Genomic DNA, 24,080 nt, shown 5'->3' on the forward strand with positions numbered 1-24,080 from the left:
ACTGCTCCAGGTACAACCGCAGCTTAGCACGTCTACACACACACACACACACACACACACACCAGCCGTTTTCACTAATAATGAATCAGTATGAGGAATCATTTGCGAGTGAATCAGTGAGAGTGATTCTGTAATGCTGTAGCTGATACAGAATTATTTTAGATTTATTAGATTATGATTCTGTTGATCGATGTAAAAAGTTCATGATTTTTTTCTTTATTTCTCTTTCGTTTAATAATCAGTCATGAGGACTCATGATGTTAAACTTTCTACACCAACACAAACTATGGTGTCCGTATATTTTTGACCCAGCAGATTTTTAAAAAGCCACAATAACTGATCTGTGTTCCAATCATTCAGTCACAGTAACAGAAGCGTAGCAGGAATGCTGGGTAGAGAAGGATGAGATGCTCACCTGTGCTTCTCCAGCTCGTTGTGTGATGATCTGTAACAGACACAGAAGATACGATTACATCACAGTGATGTCATCATTCATGTCATCATCATCCATAACTGTGACCTCACTCACATTAGCATCAATAAGCTAACGAGCTAACGCTTAATTCCAGCATTTATAACTGATGCAATAAACTGAGAGCTGAACCTGCCCGAGCATCCCCACACCGTCAGGCTACCACCACCACGTTTCGCTGCAGCTGTAACCAGTCACTCACACGGTGTCCAAAAATCAAACAACAAAGGTTCCAGTCCACAGGTCATGTGGTTACTGTCAGTGTTAAGGGTGGCACGGGGTGGCAGGGGTGCACTGTAGTGATGTCATTTCTGTTCCAACATCCTCCTCATTACAGAAGTATTTAGGACACGACCAGGAGTTTCTGTTAACCTTAATGACCCACAATTCCACACCCACATTATCAAAACAATCATTATTTATAATCACAATAACGATCACAATCACAGTAATAATCACAGTAATAATCACAGTAATAACCACAGTAATAACCACAGTTATAATCACAGTAATAACCACAGTAATAATCACAGTAATAATCACAGTAATAATCACACTAATAACCACAGTAATAATCACAGTAATAATCACAGTAATAACCACAGTAATAACCACAGTAATAATCACAGTAATAATCACAGTAATAATCACACTAATAACCACAGTAATAACCACAGTAATAATCACAGTAATAACCACAGTAATAATCACAGTAATAACCACAGTAATAACCACAGTAATAATCACAGTAATAATCACAGTAATAATCACAGTAATAATCACACTAATAACCACAGTAATAATCACAGTAATAACCACAGTAATAACCACAGTAATAATCACAGTAATAACCACAGTAATAACCACAGTAATAATCACAGTAATAATCACAGTAATAACCACAGTAATAACCACAGTAATAACCACAGTAATAATCACAGTAATAACCACAGTAATAATCACAGTAATAACCACAGTAATAATCACAGTAATAACCACAGTAATAATCACAGTAATAATCACAGTAATAACCACAGTAATAACCACAGTAATAATCACAGTAATAACCACAGTAATAATCACAGTAATAACCACAGTAATAACCACAGTAATAACCACAGTAATAATCACAGTAATAACCACAGTAATAATCACAGTAATAATCACAGTAATAACCACAGTAATAACCACAGTAATAATCACAGTAATAACCACAGTAATAATCACAGTAATAACCACAGTAATAACCACAGTAATAATCACAGTAATAACCACAGTAATAATCACAGTAATAACCACAGTAATAATCACAGTAATAACCACAGTAATAATCACAGTAATAATCACAGTAATAACCACAGTAATAATCACAGTAATAACCACAGTAATAATCACAGTAATAATCACACTAATAACCACAGTAATAACCACAGTAATAATCACAGTAATAACCACAGTAATAATCACAGTAATAACCACAGTAATAACCACAGTAATAATCACAGTAATAATCACAGTAATAATCACAGTAATAATCACACTAATAACCACAGTAATAATCACAGTAATAACCACAGTAATAACCACAGTAATAATCACAGTAATAACCACAGTAATAATCACAGTAATAATCACAGTAATAACCACAGTAATAACCACAGTAATAACCACAGTAATAATCACAGTAATAACCACAGTAATAATCACAGTAATAACCACAGTAATAATCACAGTAATAACCACAGTAATAATCACAGTAATAATCACAGTAATAACCACAGTAATAACCACAGTAATAATCACAGTAATAACCACAGTAATAATCACAGTAATAACCACAGTAATAACCACAGTAATAACCACAGTAATAATCACAGTAATAACCACAGTAATAATCACAGTAATAATCACAGTAATAACCACAGTAATAACCACAGTAATAATCACAGTAATAACCACAGTAATAATCACAGTAATAACCACAGTAATAACCACAGTAATAATCACAGTAATAACCACAGTAATAATCACAGTAATAACCACAGTAATAATCACAGTAATAACCACAGTAATAATCACAGTAATAATCACAGTAATAACCACAGTAATAATCACAGTAATAACCACAGTAATAATCACAGTAATAATCACAGTAATAATCACACTAATAACCACAGTAATAACCACAGTAATAACCACAGTAATAATCACAGTAATAATCACAGTAATAATCACACTAATAACCACAGTAATAACCACAGTAATAATCACAGTAATAACCACAGTAATAATCACAGTAATAATCACAGTAATAACCACAGTAATAATCACAGTAATAACCACAGTAATAATCACAGTAATAATCACAGTAATAATCACACTAATAACCACAGTAATAACCACAGTAATAACCACAGTAATAATCACAGTAATAATCACAGTAATAATCACACTAATAACCACAGTAATAACCACAGTAATAATCACAGTAATAACCACAGTAATAACCACAGTAATAACCACAGTAATAACCACAGTAATAACCACAGTAATAATCACAGTAATAATCACAGTAATAACCACAGTAATAACCACAGTAATAATCACAGTAATAACCACAGTAATAATCACAGTAATAACCACAGTAATAATCACAGTAATAACCACAGTAATAATCACAGTAATAATCACAGTAATAATCACAGTAATAACCACAGTAATAATCACAGTAATAACCACAGTAATAACCACAGTAATAACCACAGTAATAATCACAGTAATAACCACAGTAATAATCACAGTAATAACCACAGTAATAATCACAGTAATAACCACAGTAATAATCACAGTAATAATCACAGTAATAACCACAGTAATAACCACAGTAATAATCACAGTAATAACCACAGTAATAATCACAGTAATAACCACAGTAATAACCACAGTAATAACCACAGTAATAATCACAGTAATAACCACAGTAATAATCACAGTAATAACCACAGTAATAATCACAGTAATAACCACAGTAATAATCACAGTAATAATCACAGTAATAACCACAGTAATAATCACAGTAATAACCACAGTAATAATCACAGTAATAATCACAGTAATAAGAACAGAATACCTGTTGTTTAGGGGTTTGCGTGTGAAGGAAAACGTCTTCTTACTGTCAAACTCTGAGCTGTAGGGTAACACTGAGGCGTAGCCATGTTCAGCTTCTGCAATCACATTCCACATCACAATCATCACTGTTCATCATCACTGTTCATCATCACTGTTCATCATCACAATCATCACTGTTCATCATCACTGTTCATCATCACTGTTCATCATCACTGTTCATCATCACTGTTCATCATCACAATCATCACTGTTCATCATCACTGTTCATCATCACTGTTCATCATCACAATCATCACTGTTCATCATCACTGTTCATCATCACTGTTCATCATCACAATCATCACTGTTCATCATCACTGTTCATCATCACTGTTCATCATCACAATCATCACTGTTCATCATCACAATCATCACTGTTCAACATCACTGTTCATCATCACAATCATCACTGTTCATCATCACTGTTCATCATCACAATCATCACTGTTCAACATCACTGTTCATCATCACAATCATCACTGTTCATCATCACTGTTTATCATCACTGTTCATCATCACAATCATCACTGTTCATCATCACTGTTCATCATCACAATCATCACTGTTCATCATCACTGTTTATCATCACTGTTCATCATCACAATCATCACTGTTCATCATCACTGTTCATCATCACTGTTCATCATCACTGTTCATCATCACAATCATCACTGTTCATCATCACTGTTCATCATCACTGTTCATCATCACAATCATCACTGTTCATCATCACTGTTCGTCATCACTGTTCATCATCACTGTTCATCATCACAATCATCACTGTTCATCATCACAATCATCACTGTTCATCATCACAATCATCACTGTTCATCATCACAATCATCACTGTTCATCATCACTGTTCATCATCACTGTTCATCATCACAATCATCACTGTTCATCATCACAATCATCACTGTTCATCATCACAATCATCACTGTTCATCATCACTGTTCATCATCACTGTTCATCATCACTGTTCATCATCACTGTTCATCATCACTGTTCATCATCACTGTTCATCATCACTGTTCATCATCACAATCATCACTGTTCATCATCACAATCATCACTGTTCATCATCACTGTTCATCATCACTGTTCATCATCACAATCATCACTGTTCATCATCACTGTTCATCATCACTGTTCATCATCCCAATCATCACTGTTCATCATCACTGTTCATCATCACTGTTCATCATCACTGTTCATCATCACTGTTCATCATCACAATCATCACTGTTCATCATCACAATCATCACTGTTCATCATCACTGTTCATCATCACAATCATCACTGTTCATCATCACTGTTCATCAACACAATCATCACTGTTCATCATCACTGTTCATCATCACAATCATCACTGTTCATCATCACAATCATCACTGTTCATCATCACTGTTCATCATCACAATCATCACTGTTCATCATCACTGTTCATCATCACTGTTTATCATCACAATCATCACTGTTCATCATCACTGTTCATCATCACAATCATCACTGTTCATCATCACTGTTCATCATCACAATCATCACTGTTCATCATCACTGTTCATCATCACAATCATCACTGTTCATCATCACAATCATCACTGTTCATCATCACTGTTCATCATCACTGTTCATCATCACAATCATCACTGTTCATCATCACTGTTCATCATCACTGTTCATCATCACTGTTCATCATCACAATCATCACTGTTCATCATCACTGTTCATCATCACAATCATCACTGTTCATCATCACTGTTCATCATCACTGTTCATCATCACTGTTCATCATCACTGTTCATCATCACAATCATCACTGTTCATCATCACTGTTCATCATCACAATCATCACTGTTCATCATCACTGTTCATCATCACAATCATCACTGTTCATCATCACTGTTCATCATCACTGTTCATCATCACTGTTCATCATCACTGTTCATCATCACAATCATCACTGTTCATCATCACTGTTCATCATCACTGTTCATCATCACTGTTCATCATCACAATCATCACTGTTCAACATCACTGTTCATCATCACTGTTCATCATCACAATCATCACTGTTCATCATCACTGTTCATCATCACAATCATCACTGTTCATCATCACTGTTCATCATCACTGTTCATCATCACAATCATCACTGTTCATCATCACTGTTCATCATCACTGTTCATCATCACAATCATCACTGTTCATCATCACTGTTCGTCATCACTGTTCATCATCACTGTTCATCATCACAATCATCACTGTTCATCATCACAATCATCACTGTTCATCATCACAATCATCACTGTTCATCATCACAATCATCACTGTTCATCATCACAATCATCACTGTTCATCATCACTGTTCATCATCACAATCATCACTGTTCATCATCACAATCATCACTGTTCATCATCACTGTTCATCATCACTGTTCATCATCACTGTTCATCATCACTGTTCATCATCACAATCATCACTGTTCATCACTGTTCATCATCACTGTTCATCATCACAATCATCACTGTTCATCATCACTGTTCATCATCACTGTTCATCATCACTGTTCATCATCCCAATCATCACTGTTCATCATCACTGTTCATCATCACTGTTCATCATCACTGTTCATCATCACAATCATCACTGTTCATCATCACAATCATCACTGTTCATCATCACTGTTCATCATCACAATCATCACTGTTCATCATCACTGTTCATCATCACAATCATCACTGTTCATCATCACAATCATCACTGTTCATCATCACAATCATCACTGTTCATCATCACTGTTCATCATCACAATCATCACTGTTCATCATCACTGTTCATCATCACTGTTTATCATCACAATCATCACTGTTCATCATCACTGTTCATCATCACAATCATCACTGTTCATCATCACTGTTCATCATCACAATCATCACTGTTCATCATCACTGTTCATCATCACAATCATCACTGTTCATCATCACAATCATCACTGTTCATCATCACTGTTCATCATCACTGTTCATCATCACAATCATCACTGTTCATCATCACAATCATCACTGTTCATCATCACTGTTCATCATCACTGTTCATCATCACTGTTCATCATCACAATCATCACTGTTCATCATCACTGTTCATCATCACAATCATCACTGTTCATCATCACTGTTCATCATCACTGTTCATCATCACTGTTCATCATCACTGTTCATCATCACAATCATCACTGTTCATCATCACTGTTCATCATCACAATCATCACTGTTCATCATCACTGTTCATCATCACAATCATCACTGTTCATCATCACTGTTCATCATCACTGTTCATCATCACAATCATCACTGTTCATCATCACTGTTCATCATCACTGTTCATCATCACTGTTCATCATCACAATCATCACTGTTCATCATCACTGTTCATCATCACTGTTCATCATCACAATCATCACTGTTCATCATCACTGTTCATCATCACAATCATCACTGTTCATCATCACTGTTCATCATCACTGTTCATCATCACTGTTCATCATCACAATCATCACTGTTCATCATCACTGTTCATCATCACTGTTCATCATCACTGTTCATCATCACAATCATCACTGTTCATCATCACTGTTCATCATCACTGTTCATCATCACAATCATCACTGTTCATCATCACTGTTCATCATCACAATCATCACTGTTCATCATCACTGTTCATCATCACTGTTCATCATCACAATCATCACTGTTCATCATCACTGTTCATCATCACTGTTCATCATCACAATCATCACTGTTCATCATCACTGTTCATCATCACAATCATCACTGTTCATCATCACTGTTCATCATCACAATCATCACTGTTCATCATCACTGTTCATCATCACAATCATCACTGTTCATCATCACAATCATCACTGTTCATCATCACTGTTCATCATCACTGTTCATCATCACAATCATCACTGTTCATCATCACTGTTCATCATCACTGTTCATCATCACTGTTCATCATCACTGTTCATCATCACTGTTCATCATCACAATCATCACTGTTCATCATCACAATCATCACTGTTCATCATCACAATCATCACTGTTCATCATCACAATCATCACTGTTCATCATCACTGTTCATCATCACTGTTCATCATCACTGTTCATCATCACAATCATCACTGTTCATCATCACAATCATCACTGTTCATCATCACTGTTCATCATCACTGTTCATCATCACTGTTCATCATCACAATCATCACTGTTCATCATCACTGTTCATCATCACAATCATCACTGTTCATCATCACTGTTCATCATCCCAATCATCACTGTTCATCATCACTGTTCATCATCACTGTTCATCATCACTGTTCATCATCACTGTTCATCATCACAATCATCACTGTTCATCATCACAATCATCACTGTTCATCATCACTGTTCATCATCACTGTTCATCATCACTGTTCATCATCACAATCATCACTGTTCATCATCACTGTTCATCATCACAATCATCACTGTTCATCACTGTTCATCATCACTGTTCATCATCACAATCATCACTGTTCATCATCACAATCATCACTGTTCATCATCACTGTTCATCATCACAATCATCACTGTTTATCATCACAATCATCACTGTTCATCATCACTGTTCATCATCACAATCATCACTGTTCATCATCACTGTTCATCATCACAATCATCACTGTTCATCATCACTGTTCATCATCACAATCATCACTGTTCATCATCACAATCATCACTGTTCATCATCACTGTTCATCATCACTGTTCATCATCACAATCATCACTGTTCATCATCACTGTTCATCATCACAATCATCACTGTTCATCATCACTGTTCATCATCACTGTTCATCATCACTGTTCATCATCACAATCATCACTGTTCATCATCACTGTTCATCATCACAATCATCACTGTTCATCATCACTGTTCATCATCACAATCATCACTGTTCATCATCACAATCATCACTGTTCATCATCACTGTTCATCATCACTGTTCATCATCACAATCATCACTGTTCATCATCACTGTTCATCATCACAATCATCACTGTTCATCATCACTGTTCATCATCACTGTTCATCATCACTGTTCATCATCACTGTTCATCATCACAATCATCACTGTTCATCATCACTGTTCATCATCACAATCATCACTGTTCATCATCACTGTTCATCATCACAATCATCACTGTTCATCATCACTGTTCATCATCACAATCATCACTGTTCATCATCACTGTTCATCATCACTGTTCATCATCACTGTTTTTCTACTTTCTGCACTTGGGTTTACTCCCACATACCAAAACATACCGTTAGGTGGACTGGTCAGTGTAAAAGTGAGTGAATGTAAATGAGTGAGTGTATGAGGGTCTGTACAGGACTGGTGCTCTATTCACTGTGGATTCTAATCGTACAGACAGTGAGGTGATGATGGACTGATGAACGTTTCTCTGTTTTCTGGGTTTTTGTGCCTCTGCTGAAAGATTATTAATATTAAAGTTTATTCGACCAAAATGAAATGTGCACTCATGAGCTCCCACAATGCACTGCTGTATGCGATGAGTATGAGTGAATTCTGTACAGAATCCCATAATGTACCGGGGGTTTATAGGGAATAAAGAGTAGGGGTATGGGGAGTTGGACACTGGCTTAAGACTTTAAAGAGATTATTATTAGAATCTGAGATCATCTGGACAAACTGATGCATTAAAACGACGTGAGGATTAAAAGTGCAGCTGAGCTTTAAGTGGATGGCCTGACCTAGGGAGTGCGGCTGCAGTTTCCTCTACTTCTCTATAATGTCCCAAGCTGAGCTTTGAGATGCTCCTGTATCCTTTTCCAAATTTGTGCTTCTCTGTTATGCTTTTATTCTATGGACGGAATCGACCATACTGACAGACCTGACAAAGTTGGGATGAGGATTATTGTAAGGTGATTGAGGTGATAAACATTATCAGACTGAGCAAAGTTAAATGTTTTTATTTAGTACATACAATTTTGACCGGTTTAGAAATGAATAAATCTGCTGATATAAAGTAAAGTGTGTTAAATGTGAATAATAATAAATATAAAGCAGCTGAGGGGTGTGAATACTTTCTCTCAGCTCTGAGTGAATGTAAATACCTCTGTCTCTTCTCTCCAGATACTCTGCAGCCTCCAGCAGCATGAGAAGAGAGTTCAGTTCCATCCCGGTGAGTTTAGAGGAAAATAAAGAGAATATTTACAGACTTTTAACTGAAACTATGAAGAAAAAACTAAAGTAAAAGAAAAGAAAATAAAAGTCGGAACCGCCCCGCTATGGCTCCTCCAGCTCCACTCACATCTACTGCACCTCCACTCGGCCCTCAGCGTGACTGACACCTAACTCCACCAATCACAGCGCGTCCTCGGCCGAGAGGCGGGACATAAGGACGAGCATCAGACCAATCCGGTAGCCTTTGCGTGAGAAAATGTTGATGCCTCATGAGCCGGCATCTCATTGGTCGGTCAGGCTGCGATAGCAACAGAGTAGGAGCCCTAGCAACAGTGAGTGTAACTCCACCCGGGAGAGCTCTCATTGGTCAGAAGAACCGGGTGCTTGCATATGATTGGACAGCGCACAAACCTGACTACGTGTAGTCTGTCAAAGTGAAAATTCGTGACGGAAGTCACGTGTTTGTGTGTTTTTGTGTGTGTGTGTGTAAAAGCTGTTTATTAAAATATTAAAATGCCGTTTTTCAACTAAAAGTTATAAAACTGCGGATTCTCACTGAAAACTTTAAAAGTCTGTAAAGAAACTGTAAAATAAACGTTGATGACTGTGAGAAATGTTTACAGGTGAAGTTGAGGTAAAACTCACTGATGCTCATTTATAATTATCTTTTATTACCTTCGGGATCAATAAAGTATCTTATAATAAAGTCTTATAATCTCTACTGGCCTAAAAAAGGCTTTTTACGAGATTATGGAGTGTGTATGTGGGAATCTGTGCCAGTTGAAAACAGTTGAGGTCAGGAACTGATGTTGAACAAAACGTCCTGGCTCACAATGAACATTCCAATTCATCTCAAATGTGTTCAGCAGTTAATGATCCATTCTGCACAGGAGCGCAGTCGTGTTCAATCAGGAGAGAAACGACAAACTACTGGAACACAGCTGGACAATTTATTTTATATATTTAATTTTATACACGTTAGAAATGATTAAAGCAAAAATGAAAAAAAAACAAAAAACAGTAGGGCTGTCTAAATACTTTTGGTCATATAGAGTAACTGAGCAGTGATGCTAAATGGCAGGAATTCTCAGCTATTAATCACCGTTTAATCACACATTAATTACACATAAATAAACAGAAGCAAATCTGTTAATCAGTTTCTCTTTAATTCTGAAGTTCTCACATTATAACATCAGATTATTAATTTAAAACTAAAAACTTCTGATATCAAACATTACAAAAAAAAAGAAAAAAAAAAGAAATAAAGTTATTTGTTGGAAGTTGTTTTACAGTTTCATGAAATAATACTTGAACTCACTCAGGGTAGAAATGTGAATATGGATTTGGTAAAAGAGTTCCTGGAATCACGTTCTCACTCTAATGGAACCAGACTTCAGTCTCAGATACTTACGAGCGTGATTGGTGCTCACTGACCCACCTAAACACAAAAAACCCAGCGCTGCTGAAATAAAACCTTTGATTAATTAGCTAAACTGTCATCAATTAAATCTGGTAAACTGGATGATTATAACGTGGTGTTTTACACTCTGGTTCCATTCCGGACAGGACAAGTAGTTACTGTTTACACAAAAATCATCAGTTCAGGTTTAAGATTAAACACAGTCATGAACTATTTAGTGTCTCCAGTTCATCTCACTTACACGCCTTTGTACTGTGGGAGGAAACCGGAGCTCCAAACACAGGGAGAACATGCAAACTCCACACAGAAAGGACCCAGACCGCCACACCTGGGAATCAAACCCAGGACCTTCTTGCTGTGAGGCGACAGTGTCCTAAACTAAATAAAACTATGTGTGGCTTTTTTACTGGGGTTTTCTGTGTGTAACTCCAGGTTACTGATCTAAAATCATTCAGTGTGATCAGAATGGGGTTGAATACTGACACAGTAAAGCACAATAAAACATGTCAGATTTATATAAAAGATAAAAAGAGAAAATACTGAAGAAAACACTGCAGTGACTGAATCCTGATACTTCTGTGTGCCTGACTAAATCTGGAACTGTCCCAGCGAGTTCTGGAGAGAGTTCTGGATAGGGTTCTGGAGAGAGTTCTGGACAGGGTTCAGCAGTAAACAGTTCCTCTGCTGGTGTTTGACCAAGCTGCTCTTGTAGGCGAAGATCTGGCCGCAAAGCTCACAGCTGAAGGGTTTGTCGCGTGTGTGGATCTTCATGTGGGTCTTCAGGTTGGACGACTGGTTGAAGGTCTTTCCACACTGCGTGCAGCCGTACGGTTTGGCGCCCGTGTGAACGTTGAGATGTTTCTTCAGGTTGCTCTGGTCGGAGAAGAGTTTTCCACAGTGGGTGCAGCTGAAGGGTTTTTCTCCGCGGTGCATGCCGTAATGTTTCTTCAGGCTGGCGGCCTGGCTAAAACGTTTCCCACACAAGGCGCAGTAGTAGGGCTTCTCTCCGGTGTGAATGCGCTGGTGCAGCACCAGAGCGCTGCTGTGAGGGAAATGTTTACCACAGAACTTACACGCCACGTAGCGGTCTGGTCTGATCAGCGTGGAGCTGTGCTGAGAGACCACGTCCTCGTCGGTGAGAGGGAAGCGTCCCTCATGAAACGCTGCGGCGCTGGAGTTCACCTCGGGAATAAAAGGTCCTGTAGTATCTCTGTGCAGGAAGTAATCGTGAACCGACGCGCCTGCGCCGAGATCCTGGCCAGAGTAGGAGAGAGTGTGTGCGGAGGAGTCGAACATGCCGTCCCACGATGCATCAGAAACAGCAACGTCGTCTTCAGCTTCTGCACCCAACAAGGCCTCGCCATCAGACGGACTTTCTAATTAACGTCAAACACAAACATCAGACGTGTGCTGATCTAAACATGTTATCCTACACTCCATGACCAAATAAAAAAAAACCTCTTCTAACATGAGCATCCCAGAAGAGTTGGGGCTGTTATGGACACAAGACGATTTTAGTGGGGGGGTTTACATTGATCACCACAATTTTGAAATAAGATGTAAAACAAAGCTCATCGTCAGGGGTCCAGATATTTTTGGCCACACAGTGTAGAACATTAAATTCTACATTATTATTATTATTATTATTACCGATGTGTGTTGGCGTGTTTCTGAGCTCCTCCGACTTTTCTTCCTTCTTCAAAAACTCCTGAGCTTCATCACACTGAGACAAAAAATCATCACACACACACACACACACACACTATTTTTATTATAGAAACATACACACTCTATACACACACATGGTAAAGTGATCAGGGTCCACTCAGACCTGATCTAGACCTTCAGATTCTAAAGCAAGAAAGTTATTTTGCCACCTTTATTAAGAGTGCTGTTAAAAAGTATTTGCCCCCTGCCCCAGTTTATTCTAAATTCTTTTTTATATCCGTCACATTTTATGTTTAAGATCATTAAACTACTATTAACATTAAAGACCCAAATAAACACAACATGCTTTTAAAAATGACGATTTCATTTACTGGAGGGAAAACGGTACTATGTGAAAAAGTAATTGCCCCCTCAGGCAATTAAATAAACCAAATTCACCTAACAACTGAATTGAATTTCACCAGCCACACCTGGGCATGATCACTGCCAGACCTGCTGAACCTAAACATCACATAGAAACCTGTCTGTCGATATGAAGCACCACATGATGCCACGTTCTAAACAGAATCAAATGCAGGACCTCAGGACAGAGTGAATTCTGAAAATATCCGTTCATCCGTTCATCAGTTCATGACCTGAGGCTCGAGTGCAGTTGGGTTCTGCAGCAGGATGTTAATCTGAAGCCCATAAGCACGTCCACCACTGAATGGCTCAAAAGAAACAAATCAATGGTTTTGGCACGGCGAGTCCTGACCTAAAACCTGATTAGATGCTGGAAAATCCTCCAGTGCAGGTGAATTTAAATGATTATGCAGGGAAAAGCGGAACAAAATTCCTCCACAGAGAGTAAAAACTCATCACGAGTATCACAAATGCTCGATCACAGACGTTACTGCCGAGGGTGGAACAGTAGGTTATTAGGTTCAGGGAGGTGATTACTTTTTCACGTGGGGGATGTAGGTGTTGAATAAATCTTTATCTGTAATAAATGACATGATGATTTAAAGCTGCATGTTGTGTTCACTCGTGTTTCTTTATCTTTAAATCAGACGTACGATCTAAATCATTTACACTTGATGAAATAGCAAAAATAGTGAAGTGAGGGGGCAAATACTTTTTAACAGCACTGCAGTGAATATTCCTGAATAATAATGTGAATAAAAGTGACCTGGTGTTGGTGGTGCTGTACTGAGTTCTGCTGCAGGAAGTTCTCGCTGCTCTCTGTACTCACACAGGAAACATCAGCGTTATTCCTCCAATCATGTCACACCGTCAGAAAGAAAGAAACTCTCACAAACCCTTATCAAATTCATCATCATTATTATTATTATTATTTAATCAATAACTGATAAACTGATAAACGTCGAATCTGATCCCAGCGCCAGTTACTTAATTGTGTATATGTAACACTGAAAGGCTCTGTGTGCTCTGGTGCTCCTGATGTGCCACGCCCTCTCTCCATGAGCACACTCTCCTGCCACGCCCTCTCTCCATGAGCACACTCTCCTGCCACGCCCTCTCTCCATGAGCACACTCTCCTGCCACGCCCTCTCTCCATGAGCACACTCTCCTGCCACGCCCTAGCTCAGGATTGGATCCCCTGAACTGATTAGCTCCAGCTGCCCTCCATAAAAGAGGAAAGCTGGAGAACTCATTAGGAACTATTTTGGTTTGGCTTGGTTGAACTGCTTCTATGAACTCTGTCTGAATCTGTAAGGTCTGTTAAAGCCATGTTCCTAGCCTGTGTTACTAGCCATGTTCCTAGCCTGTGTTACTAGCCATGTTCCTAGCCTGTGTTACTAGCCATGTTCCTAGCCTGTGTTACTAGCCATGTTCCTAGCCTGTGTTACTAGCCATGTTCCTAGCTTGTGTTACTAGCCATGTTCCTAGCCTGTGTTACTAGCCATGTTCCTAGCCTGTGTTACTAGCCATGTTCCTAGCTTGTGTTACTAGCCATGTTCCTAGCCTGTGTTACTAGCCATGTTCCTAGCCTGTGTTACTAGCCATGTTCCTAGCCTGTGTTACTAGCCATGTTCCTAGCTTGTGTTACTAGCCATGTTCCTAGCTCATGTTACGCTAGCTCTTTGTGTTGCCATGTGTGCCTAGTTTTGCCTTAGTTACCCCGTTAGCCTTAGTTAGCTGTGTTTAGTTCTGTTTAGGTTTTGTATTGTCCTGGTTTTGTCTTTTGTTACTTAATAAATATCCTTTGTTTGTTTACATCTCTGCGTTTGTGTCCACCCCTATTGTCTTGTCTTTAGTCCCCGCGTTACATAATAGTTCCTAATGAGTTCTCCAGCTTTCCTCTTTTATGGAGGGCAGCTGGAGCTAATCAGTTCAGGGGATCCAATCCTGAGCTAGGGCGTGGCAGGAGAGTGTGCTCATGGAGAGAGGGCGTGGCAGGAGAGTGTGCTCATGGAGAGAGGGCGTGGCACATCAGGAGCACCAGGCACACAGAGCCTTTCAGTGTTACAGTATAATGTGTGTATAACAGAGTGGGTATAACAAAGAGTGTGTATAACAGAGTGTATAACTTAATGTGTATAATATAAAGAGTGTGTATAACAGAGTGTATAACTTAATGTGTATAATATAAAGAGTGTGTATAACAAAGTGCATAACTTAGTGTGTATAATATAAAGAGTGTGTATAACAAAGTGTATAACATAGTATGTGTATAACAAAGAGTGTGTATAACCAAAAGGGTGTACAGTATAATATAAAATGTGTATAACCTAGAGTGTGTATAATCTAGTGTGTATAACATAAAGCATGTGTATAATAGTGTGTGTATAACATAAGGAGTGTGTATAACCTAAAGTGTGTATAACATAGTGTGTATAACATAAAGGAGTGTGTATAACCTAAAAAGTGTGTACAACCTAGTGTGCATAACATAAAGCATGTGTATAATATAGTATGTGTATAACCTAAGGAGTCTGTATAACAGTGTGTATAAAAGCATGTGTATAATCTAAAGAGTGTGTATAACAGAGTGTATAACATCAAAAAGTGTGTATATAATGTAAAAAGAATGCATGTACGCATACAGAATGTGTATAACAAAGTGTGTGTATAATCTAAAGTGTGTATAACAAAGTGTAAAATATAAAGTGTGTATATAATGTAAAAAGAAAGCATGTACGTATAAAGAATGTGTATAATGTAAAGAAAGTATATAACAAAAAGTGTGTATAACACTACAAATGAATGACGTTTACAGTATGAGCAGAAGCTCTGATCCAGACTGACTCCAGGCAGTGAAGGTAGCGCAGCGGCAAGGACCACGCCACCGCAAGGACCACGCCACCGCATCACACCACAGAACACAGCGGCACAGCCAGAGCACACGGGGCTTTACAGCAGATCATATAAACAGAAGTAAAGAAAGTGACGGGATCGTTCTGCTGAACACTGTTACGTACGGTTCTCACTCGTCTCCAGCTCTCGTTCTTTATTCATCATCTCCATCTGTTCCTGTTTCAGAATGAGAACATCCACCTCTCCATCCTGCTGCTCCTTCTCCACCATACACTCCTATATATATATATATATATACACACACACACACACACACACACACACACACACACAAGGAATCTCTAACAATCCTCCTCACCAGGCGGGGGAATAAATTACACCGGCGTCCAGATCCAGTCTGGTTCTTCTGTCTGATTTTTATTTCTTATTATTTCTTATTTATTAACCTTGTTTATACTCTAATAAATCAAGCACAAAAGTAAAATGAATAAATGAAAATATCATTTTATAAGTTGAATGAAAGACTGAGTGTCTCTTGTGTGGGTGTCAGTAGTTGAGGAGTGAACTGTTACTCTCTATCATGTACCTGATGAGGAGGAGGAGGAGGAGGAGATGTGGAGATGGGGTTTGGTGCAGCAGGTTCCTCAGGGGGGCGCTGTTCTCTCTGCACTGAGCTGATCCTCACTCGAACCCTCCTGCCTGCAACACACACAGGTTCATTAGAGTTAGTGTAGCTATGGGATGAGTGTGTGGTGTAATAAGTGTCTAAATAATTATGGTGCTCTTCACAAAGAATCCTGGAGCAGATCTGAAGTATCCACGTCTGTCACGCTGGTAAAGATTTAAATGTGTGGGATTATTGACACGCCTCAGTGTATCAGCAGCACTCGGCCCGAGGTCATGCAGAAATCCTGAGCTGCACACATTTCCATTTCTAAAGAAATCACCTGTAATTAAAGATGGAAGGATCGATCGGCTATGTATCGGTATCAGCCGATTTCTCAAATTTAGCCGATCCCGAGAGCGACAGTCCGATCGCATCCCAAGTGCGCTGCTATCTTTCAGAGGCTACCATCCCACGGACCGTGCAAGCACTAGCGTATTGGAAAAGCAATAAGGCCCGCTTACCCGCTCTTGCAGAAGCCGCTCGAGCCTACATCTACATTTAATGGTTGCAGTTTTTTGTTTAAAATTACCCAGAGTCTGCGTTTAATGACTGCAGTTTTTTTGACTGCATTTATTTAATTTACTTTTTTCGTTTTAAATTAATTAATGGTCTAAATTTAATCATTGCAGTATTGGCTGTATTTGTTTGATTTACTTTGTTTATTTACTGCTAAGATATTATGCTGTTTCACAGGAGTTCGTTAAAAATGGTAATAAACCAGTTTAGACCATATTTCATGTCTTGCTTGCGCTAAAAATTGCATGTTGCCCTGCCATGGCATATAGCCCCGCCCTTGATCGGTATCGGCTATCGACCGATCGCGCTGAAAGGTGATTGGCGATCGGAATCGGCCTCAAAAACGCTGATCGGTCCATCTCTACTCGTGATAATCACATGACAGTTCAAAACACTGCAGAACAATAATCACATTAATGACCAGCAGCTTTCTAATTCACTACTGAGAATCAATATCAGTATCTGTTTATATATAATGAGTGTATATATAAGTGTGTGTATATAATGTGTATATACAGTGAGAGTGTATTTAATGAGTGTGGGGGCGGCACGGTGGCTCAGTGGGTAGCACTGTTGCCTCACTGCGAGAAGGTCCTGGGTTCAGTCCCCAGGTGGAGCGGTCCGGGTCCTTTCTGTGTGGAGTTTGCATGTTCTCCCTGTGTCTGCGTTTCCTCTGGATGCTCCGGTTTCCTCCCACAGTACAGAGGCGTGTAAGTGAGGTGAACTGGAGACACTAAATAGATCATGACTGTGTTTGATATTAAACTTGAACTGATGAATCTTGTGTAAACAGAAACTACCTGTCCTGTCATGATGGAACCAAAGTGTAAAACATGTGTTTTTAGTGTATATACAGTGAGCGTGTGTGTATATATATATATAAACGAGTGTGTATATACAGTAAGTGTGTATTTACAATGAGTGTGTATACATGAGTGTGTGTGTGTGTATATATACTGTATATATATATACAGTATATATACATATATATATATATATATGAACAGTGTATCACAAAAGTGAGTACACCCCTCACATTTCTGCAGATATTTAAGTATATCTTTTCATGGGACAACACTGACAAAATGACACTTTGACACAATGAAAAGTAGTCTGTGTGCAGCTTATATAACAGTGTAAATTTATTCTTCCCTCAAAATAACTCAATATACAGCCATTAATGTCTAAACCACCGGCAACAAAAGTGAGTACACCCCTAAGAGACTACACCCCTAAATGTCCAAATTGAGCACTGCTTGTCATTTTCCCTCCAAAATGTCATGTGACTCGTTAGTGTTACTAGGTCTCAGGTGTGCATAGGGAGCAGGTGTGTTCAATTTAGTAGTACAGCTCTCACACTCTCTCATACTGGTCACTGAAAGTTCCAACATGGCACCTCATGGCAAAGAACTCTCTGAGGATCTTAAAAGATAAATTGTTGCGCTACAAGAAGATTGCCAACACCCTGAAACTGAGCTGCAGCACAGTGGCCAAGATCATCCAGCGTTTTAAAAGAGCAGGGTCCACTCAGAACAGACCTCGTGTCGGTCGTCCAAAGAAGCTGAGTGCACGTGCTCAGCGTCACATCCAACTGCTGTCTTTGAAAGATAGGTGCAGGAGTGCTGTCAGCATTGCTGCAGAGATTGAAAAGGTGGGGGGTCAGCCTGTCAGTGCTCAGACCATACGCCGCACACTACATCAAATTGGTCTGCATGGCTGTCACCCCAGAAGGAAGCCTCTTCTGAAGTCTCTACACAAGAAAGCCCGCAAACAGTTTGCTGAAGACATGTCAACAAAGGACATGGATTACTGGAACCATGTCCTATGGTCTGATGAGACCAAGAATAATTTGTTTGGTTCAGATGGTCTCAAGCATGTCTGGCGGCAATCAGGTGAGGAGTACAAAGATAAGTGTGTCATGCCTACAGTCAAGCATGGTGGTGGGAATGCCATGGTCTGGGGCTGCATGAGTGCAGCAGGTGTTGGGGAGTTACATTTCATTGAGGGACGCATGAACTCCAATATGTACTGTGAAATACTGAAGCAGAGCATGATCCCCTCCCTCCGGAAACTGGGTCGCAGGGCAGTGTTCCAGCATGATAATGACCCCAAACACACTTCTAAGACGACCACTGCTTTATTGAAGAGGCTGAGGGTAAAGGTGATGGACTGGCCAAGCATGTCTCCAGACCTAAACCCAATAGAACATCTTTGGGGCATCCTCAAGCGGAAGGTGGAGGAGCGCAAAGTCTCGAATATCCACCAGCTCCGTGATGTCGTCATGGAGGAGTGGAAAAGCATTCCAGTGGCAACCTGTGAAGCTCTGGTAAACTCCATGCCCAGGAGAGTTAAGGCAGTTCTGGGAAATAATGGTGGCCACACAAAATATTGACACTTCAGGAACTTTCACTAAGGGGTGTACTCACTTTTGTTGCCGGTGGTTTAGACATTAATGGCTGTATATTGAGTTATTTTGAGGGAAGAATAAATTTACACTGTTATATAAGCTGCACACAGACTACTTTTCATTGTGTCAAAGTGTCATTTTGTCAGTGTTGTCCCATGAAAAGATATACTTAAATATCTGCAGAAATGTGAGGGGTGTACTCACTTTTGTGATACACTGTATATATGTGTGTATATATACTGTGTGTGTATGTGTATATATATATATATATATATAATGAGTGAGTATATGAGTGTGTGTACAACCCCTGGCAAAAATTATGGAATCACCACTCTTGGAAGTTGTTCTGTCAATTGTTTAATTTTGTAGAAAAAAAATAAATCACAGACATGCCACAAAACTATCATTTTTCAAAATGTCAACCTTCTGGCATTAAGAAACAATAAAAAAAATAAACAAATATAATAGTTGTGGTCAGTCACAATTGCTTTTTTTAGATGAAGTAGAGGAAAAAAATATGGAATCACTCAAATCTGAGGAAAAAATTATGGAATCACTCTGTAATTTGCAGTTTAAAAACAAAACATCTGCAGCAGATTAGATTTGCTAATTATTCTTCAGTTTAAAAAGAGTGCTTACACCTCGGAGAGCTGTTGCACAAAGCAGATTGTCATGAATCATGGTTCCAACACAAGATATGTCAGTTGAAACAAATGAGAGGATTATAAAACTCCTTCAAGAAGATAAATCATTGTGGAATGTCGCAAAAGATGTTGGTTGTTCCCAGTAAGCTGTGTTTAAAATCTGGACCAAGTACAAACAAAATGGGAAGGTTGTAAAAGGGAAGCATACTGGTAGACCAAGTAAGACATCAAAGCATCAAGATAGAAAACTTAAAGCAATATGTCTTGAAAACAGAAAATGCACAACAAAACAAATGAGAAACAAGTGGCCGGAAAGTGGAGTCAATGTCTGTGACTGAACTGTAAGAAATCACCTAAAAGAAATGGGATTTACATACAGAAAAGCCAAACAAAAGCCATCATTAACACCTAAAAAGAAAAGAACAAGGTTAAAGTAGGCTAAAGAAAAGCAATCGTGGACTGTGGGTGACTGGATAAAAGTGATCTTCAGTGATGAATCACGAATCTGCATTGGGCAAGGTGATGATGCTGGAACTTTTGTTTGGTGTCTGTCCAATGAAATTTATGAAGATAACTGCCTAAAGAAAACATGTTCATTTCCACAGTTGTTGATGATATGGGCCTGCATGTCGGGTAAAGGCACAGGGGAGATGGTCTTCAATAAATGCCAAAGTCCACATTGAAATTTTGGACGCTTTTCTTATTCCATCAGTTGAAAGGATGTTTGGTGATGATGACTTCATTTTTCAAGATGATAATGCATCTTGCCATAGGGCAAAGGACATGAAAACTTTCCTTCAAGAAAACATATAATGTCAATGGCATGGCCTGCAAATAGTCCGGATCTCAATCCATTTGAAAATCTCTGGTGAAAATTGAAGAAAATGGTCAATGACAAGGTTCCAACCTGCAAAGCTGATCTGGCAACAGCAATAAGAGACAGTTGAAGGCAGATTGATGAAGAATACTGTTTGTCATTAGTTAACTCCATGCCTCAGAGAGTTTAAACCATTATAAAAGCCAGAGGTGGTGCAACAAAGTAATAATGGTGCAGTGTTTTCTAATGATTCCATAACTTTTTCCTCAGATTTGAGTGATTCCATATTTTTTTCCTCTACTTGATCTAAAAAAAAGCAATTGTGACTGACCACAACTATTATATTTGTTTCTTTTTTTTATTGTTTCTTAATGCCAGAGGGTTGACAGTTTGAGAAATGATAGTTTTGTGGCATGTCTGTGATTTATTTTTTTTCTACAAAATTAAACAATTGAAAGAACATCTTCCAAGAGTGGTGATTCCATCATTTTTGCCAGGGGTTGTATATATAATGTGTATATATACTGAGTGTGTGTGTATATATATACAGTATATGTATATATATAATGAGTGAGTATATAATGAGTGTGTGTATATATACTGAGTGTGTGTATATAACGAGTGTGTGTATATATGAGTGAGTGTATATATAATGTGTGTATATATACTGAGTGTGTGTATATATACCGAGTGTGTGTATATAACGAGTGTGTGTATATATAATGAGTGAGTGTATATATAATGTGTGTATATATACTGTGTGTGTGTATATATATATATGAGTGTGTATATAATGAGTGTGTATATATACTGTGTGTGTATATATATATATATATATATATATATATATATAAATGTGTGAGTGTGTATATAATGAGTGTGTATATATACTGTGTGTGTGTATATATATATATATATAAATGTGTGAGTGTGTATATAATGAGTGTGTATATATACTGTGTGTGTGTGTATATATATATATATATATATATATAAATGTGTGAGTGTGTATATAATGAGTGTGTATATATACTGTGTGTGTGTATGTGTATATATATATATATATATAAATGTGTGTGTATATAATGGTGTATATATCGAGTGTGTGTATATATAATGTGTGTATATATACTGTGTGTGTGTATATATATATATATATATATATATATATATATATATATATATAAATAAGTGTGTGTGTATATAACGGTGTATATAACGAGTGTGTGTGTATATATAATGTGTGTGTGTGTGTATATATGTGTATATATATATATATATATAAATAAGTGTGTGTGTATATAACGGTGTATATAATGAGTGTGTGTATATATACTGTGTGTGTGTGTGTGTATATATATGTGTATATATAATGTGTGTATATATACTGTGTGTGTGTATATATATATATAAATAAGTGTGTGTGTATATAACGGTGTATATAATGAGTGTGTGTATATATACTGTGTGTGTGTGTGTGTATATATATGTGTATATATAATGTGTGTATATATACTGTGTGTGTGTATATATATATATAAATAAGTGTGTGTGTATATAACGGTGTATATAATGAGTGTGTGTATATATACTGTGTGTGTGTATATATATATATATAAATAAGTGTGTGTGTATATAACGTGTGTTTATTGCACTCACCCTCACTGCGTGTCTCTGTTGACTCTCTCAGTTTTGGGGCTCTTTTATAAAACGACTCTCTGATCTCCATCAGTTTAAGTTTGCGTTTGAGAATCAGATTTTCTTTGTGAGATTTTAATAATTGCGAGTTTAGTTGATCTTGGTGTTTTTGATGCTTTATTATCTGGGTTTGTAGTTCCGAGTAACTGAGCTCCAGAATTGTACAGATTTCTGTAACAGCCGCGTTAGCAAACACCTCCATTACTGAGGCGATCTGATTCTGAAACCCTAACAGCCCCGATACACGACTCACCTCTGCTGCCATCATTCATTCATTCATTCACCTCAACTCATCTGATAATGTCCAGAGTAAAACCGTGTTATCCAGCTAACGCTAGCTTATCATGCTAATGCTAACTAGCAAACAATACACACTGTTAGGTTGAATCAGGAATCAACTAAAAGCTTCGGAGTCGATTCAGCACAGACACAATTTGATTCTTCTATACCTATCAACCCTCTCATATCCCCGATAATCTCCTATATTTTACTTTCCTCCCCACTCACTGTAATTCTGTTTACATATTAATATCGTGTATTTCTGACATTCCTAAATCAAGTTGATATAAAACCGTTTAACAACCTGTTACTTTATTTATATTTTAGTTTTTGGTCAGAATGAGGTCAAAAGTCACTTATCTGGTAAGACTTTAAAAGGTCTTTGAGTGTCAAGAGCTGATGTTAAATGAGAAGAGCTAACCTGCATTTAAATTCATCCCTAAAGTGTTCACCGACATTTCAGTCAGGTTCAGTCATGCTGAAACAGAAAAGGGAATTCCCCAGATTGTTTTTGTAGGAGAACTAGTCGAGTTAAGAGGTTAGTCGAGTATACTGGTGCTGGTCATAAAATTAGAATATCATGAAAAAGTTGATTTATTTCAGTAATTCCATTCAAAAAGTGAAACTTGTATATTATATTCATTCATTACACACAGACTGATATATTTTAAATGTTTATTTCTTTTAATGTTGATGATTATAACTGACAACTAATGAAAACCCCAAATTCAGTATCTCAGAAAATTAGAATATTGTGACAAGGTGCAATATTGAAGACACCTGGTGCCACACGCTAATCAGCTAATGAAC

General features: G+C 37.9%; 2 protein-coding genes across 4 annotated transcripts in view; both read right to left on the reverse strand.

The window, feature by feature from the left end:
• Positions 1 to 10,024, reverse strand: part of mxd4 (MAX dimerization protein 4) — a 23,312-nt gene extending 13,288 nt beyond the window's left edge. For all 3 annotated transcript variants that reach the window (XM_062995455.1, XM_062995457.1, XM_062995454.1), the window contains exons 1-4: positions 9,827 to 10,024; positions 3,603 to 3,696; positions 416 to 445; positions 1 to 32 (exon numbers count right to left, since the gene is read on the reverse strand). The exon at positions 1 to 32 is cut by the window's left edge and continues 83 nt beyond it. In XM_062995455.1, coding sequence (XP_062851525.1) covers positions 1 to 32; positions 416 to 445; positions 3,603 to 3,696; positions 9,827 to 9,890 — 220 coding nt within the window. In that variant the 5' untranslated portion in view covers positions 9,891 to 10,024. The remainder of the gene's footprint in view (positions 33 to 415; positions 446 to 3,602; positions 3,697 to 9,826) is intronic.
• An 808-nt stretch (positions 10,025 to 10,832) lies between these two features.
• On the reverse strand, positions 10,833 to 23,351 carry LOC134314192 (zinc finger protein 271-like). Its single transcript, XM_062994735.1, has 6 exons — positions 22,953 to 23,351; positions 16,829 to 16,941; positions 16,407 to 16,518; positions 14,153 to 14,205; positions 12,967 to 13,039; positions 10,833 to 12,692 (listed from the first exon to the last, which is right to left on the reverse strand). The coding sequence occupies exons 1-6, from the start codon at positions 23,257 to 23,259 to the stop codon at positions 11,905 to 11,907; spliced, it is 1,446 nt and encodes a 481-aa protein (XP_062850805.1). The 5' UTR covers positions 23,260 to 23,351; the 3' UTR covers positions 10,833 to 11,904.
• Positions 23,352 to 24,080: the final 729 nt, after the last annotated feature.

This window comes from Trichomycterus rosablanca, chromosome 5, assembly GCF_030014385.1.
Source record: "Trichomycterus rosablanca isolate fTriRos1 chromosome 5, fTriRos1.hap1, whole genome shotgun sequence".
Lineage (NCBI taxonomy): Eukaryota > Metazoa > Chordata > Actinopteri > Siluriformes > Trichomycteridae > Trichomycterus > Trichomycterus rosablanca.

Excerpts from the sequence above, each read along its gene's own strand:
- LOC134314192 (XM_062994735.1), bottom strand. The coding sequence starts at position 23,259 with ATGATGGCAGCAGAGGTGAGTCGTGTATCGGGGCTGTTAGGGTTTCAG. Across the intron at positions 16,942-22,952 it reads AACAGAGACACGCAGTGAGG|GCAGGAGGGTTCGAGTGAGG; the intron begins GTGAGTGCAATA and ends TGTGTGTTGCAG. Across the intron at positions 14,206-16,406 it reads GCTGGAGACGAGTGAGAACC|AGAGCAGCGAGAACTTCCTG; the intron begins GTACGTAACAGT and ends GTGTGAGTACAG.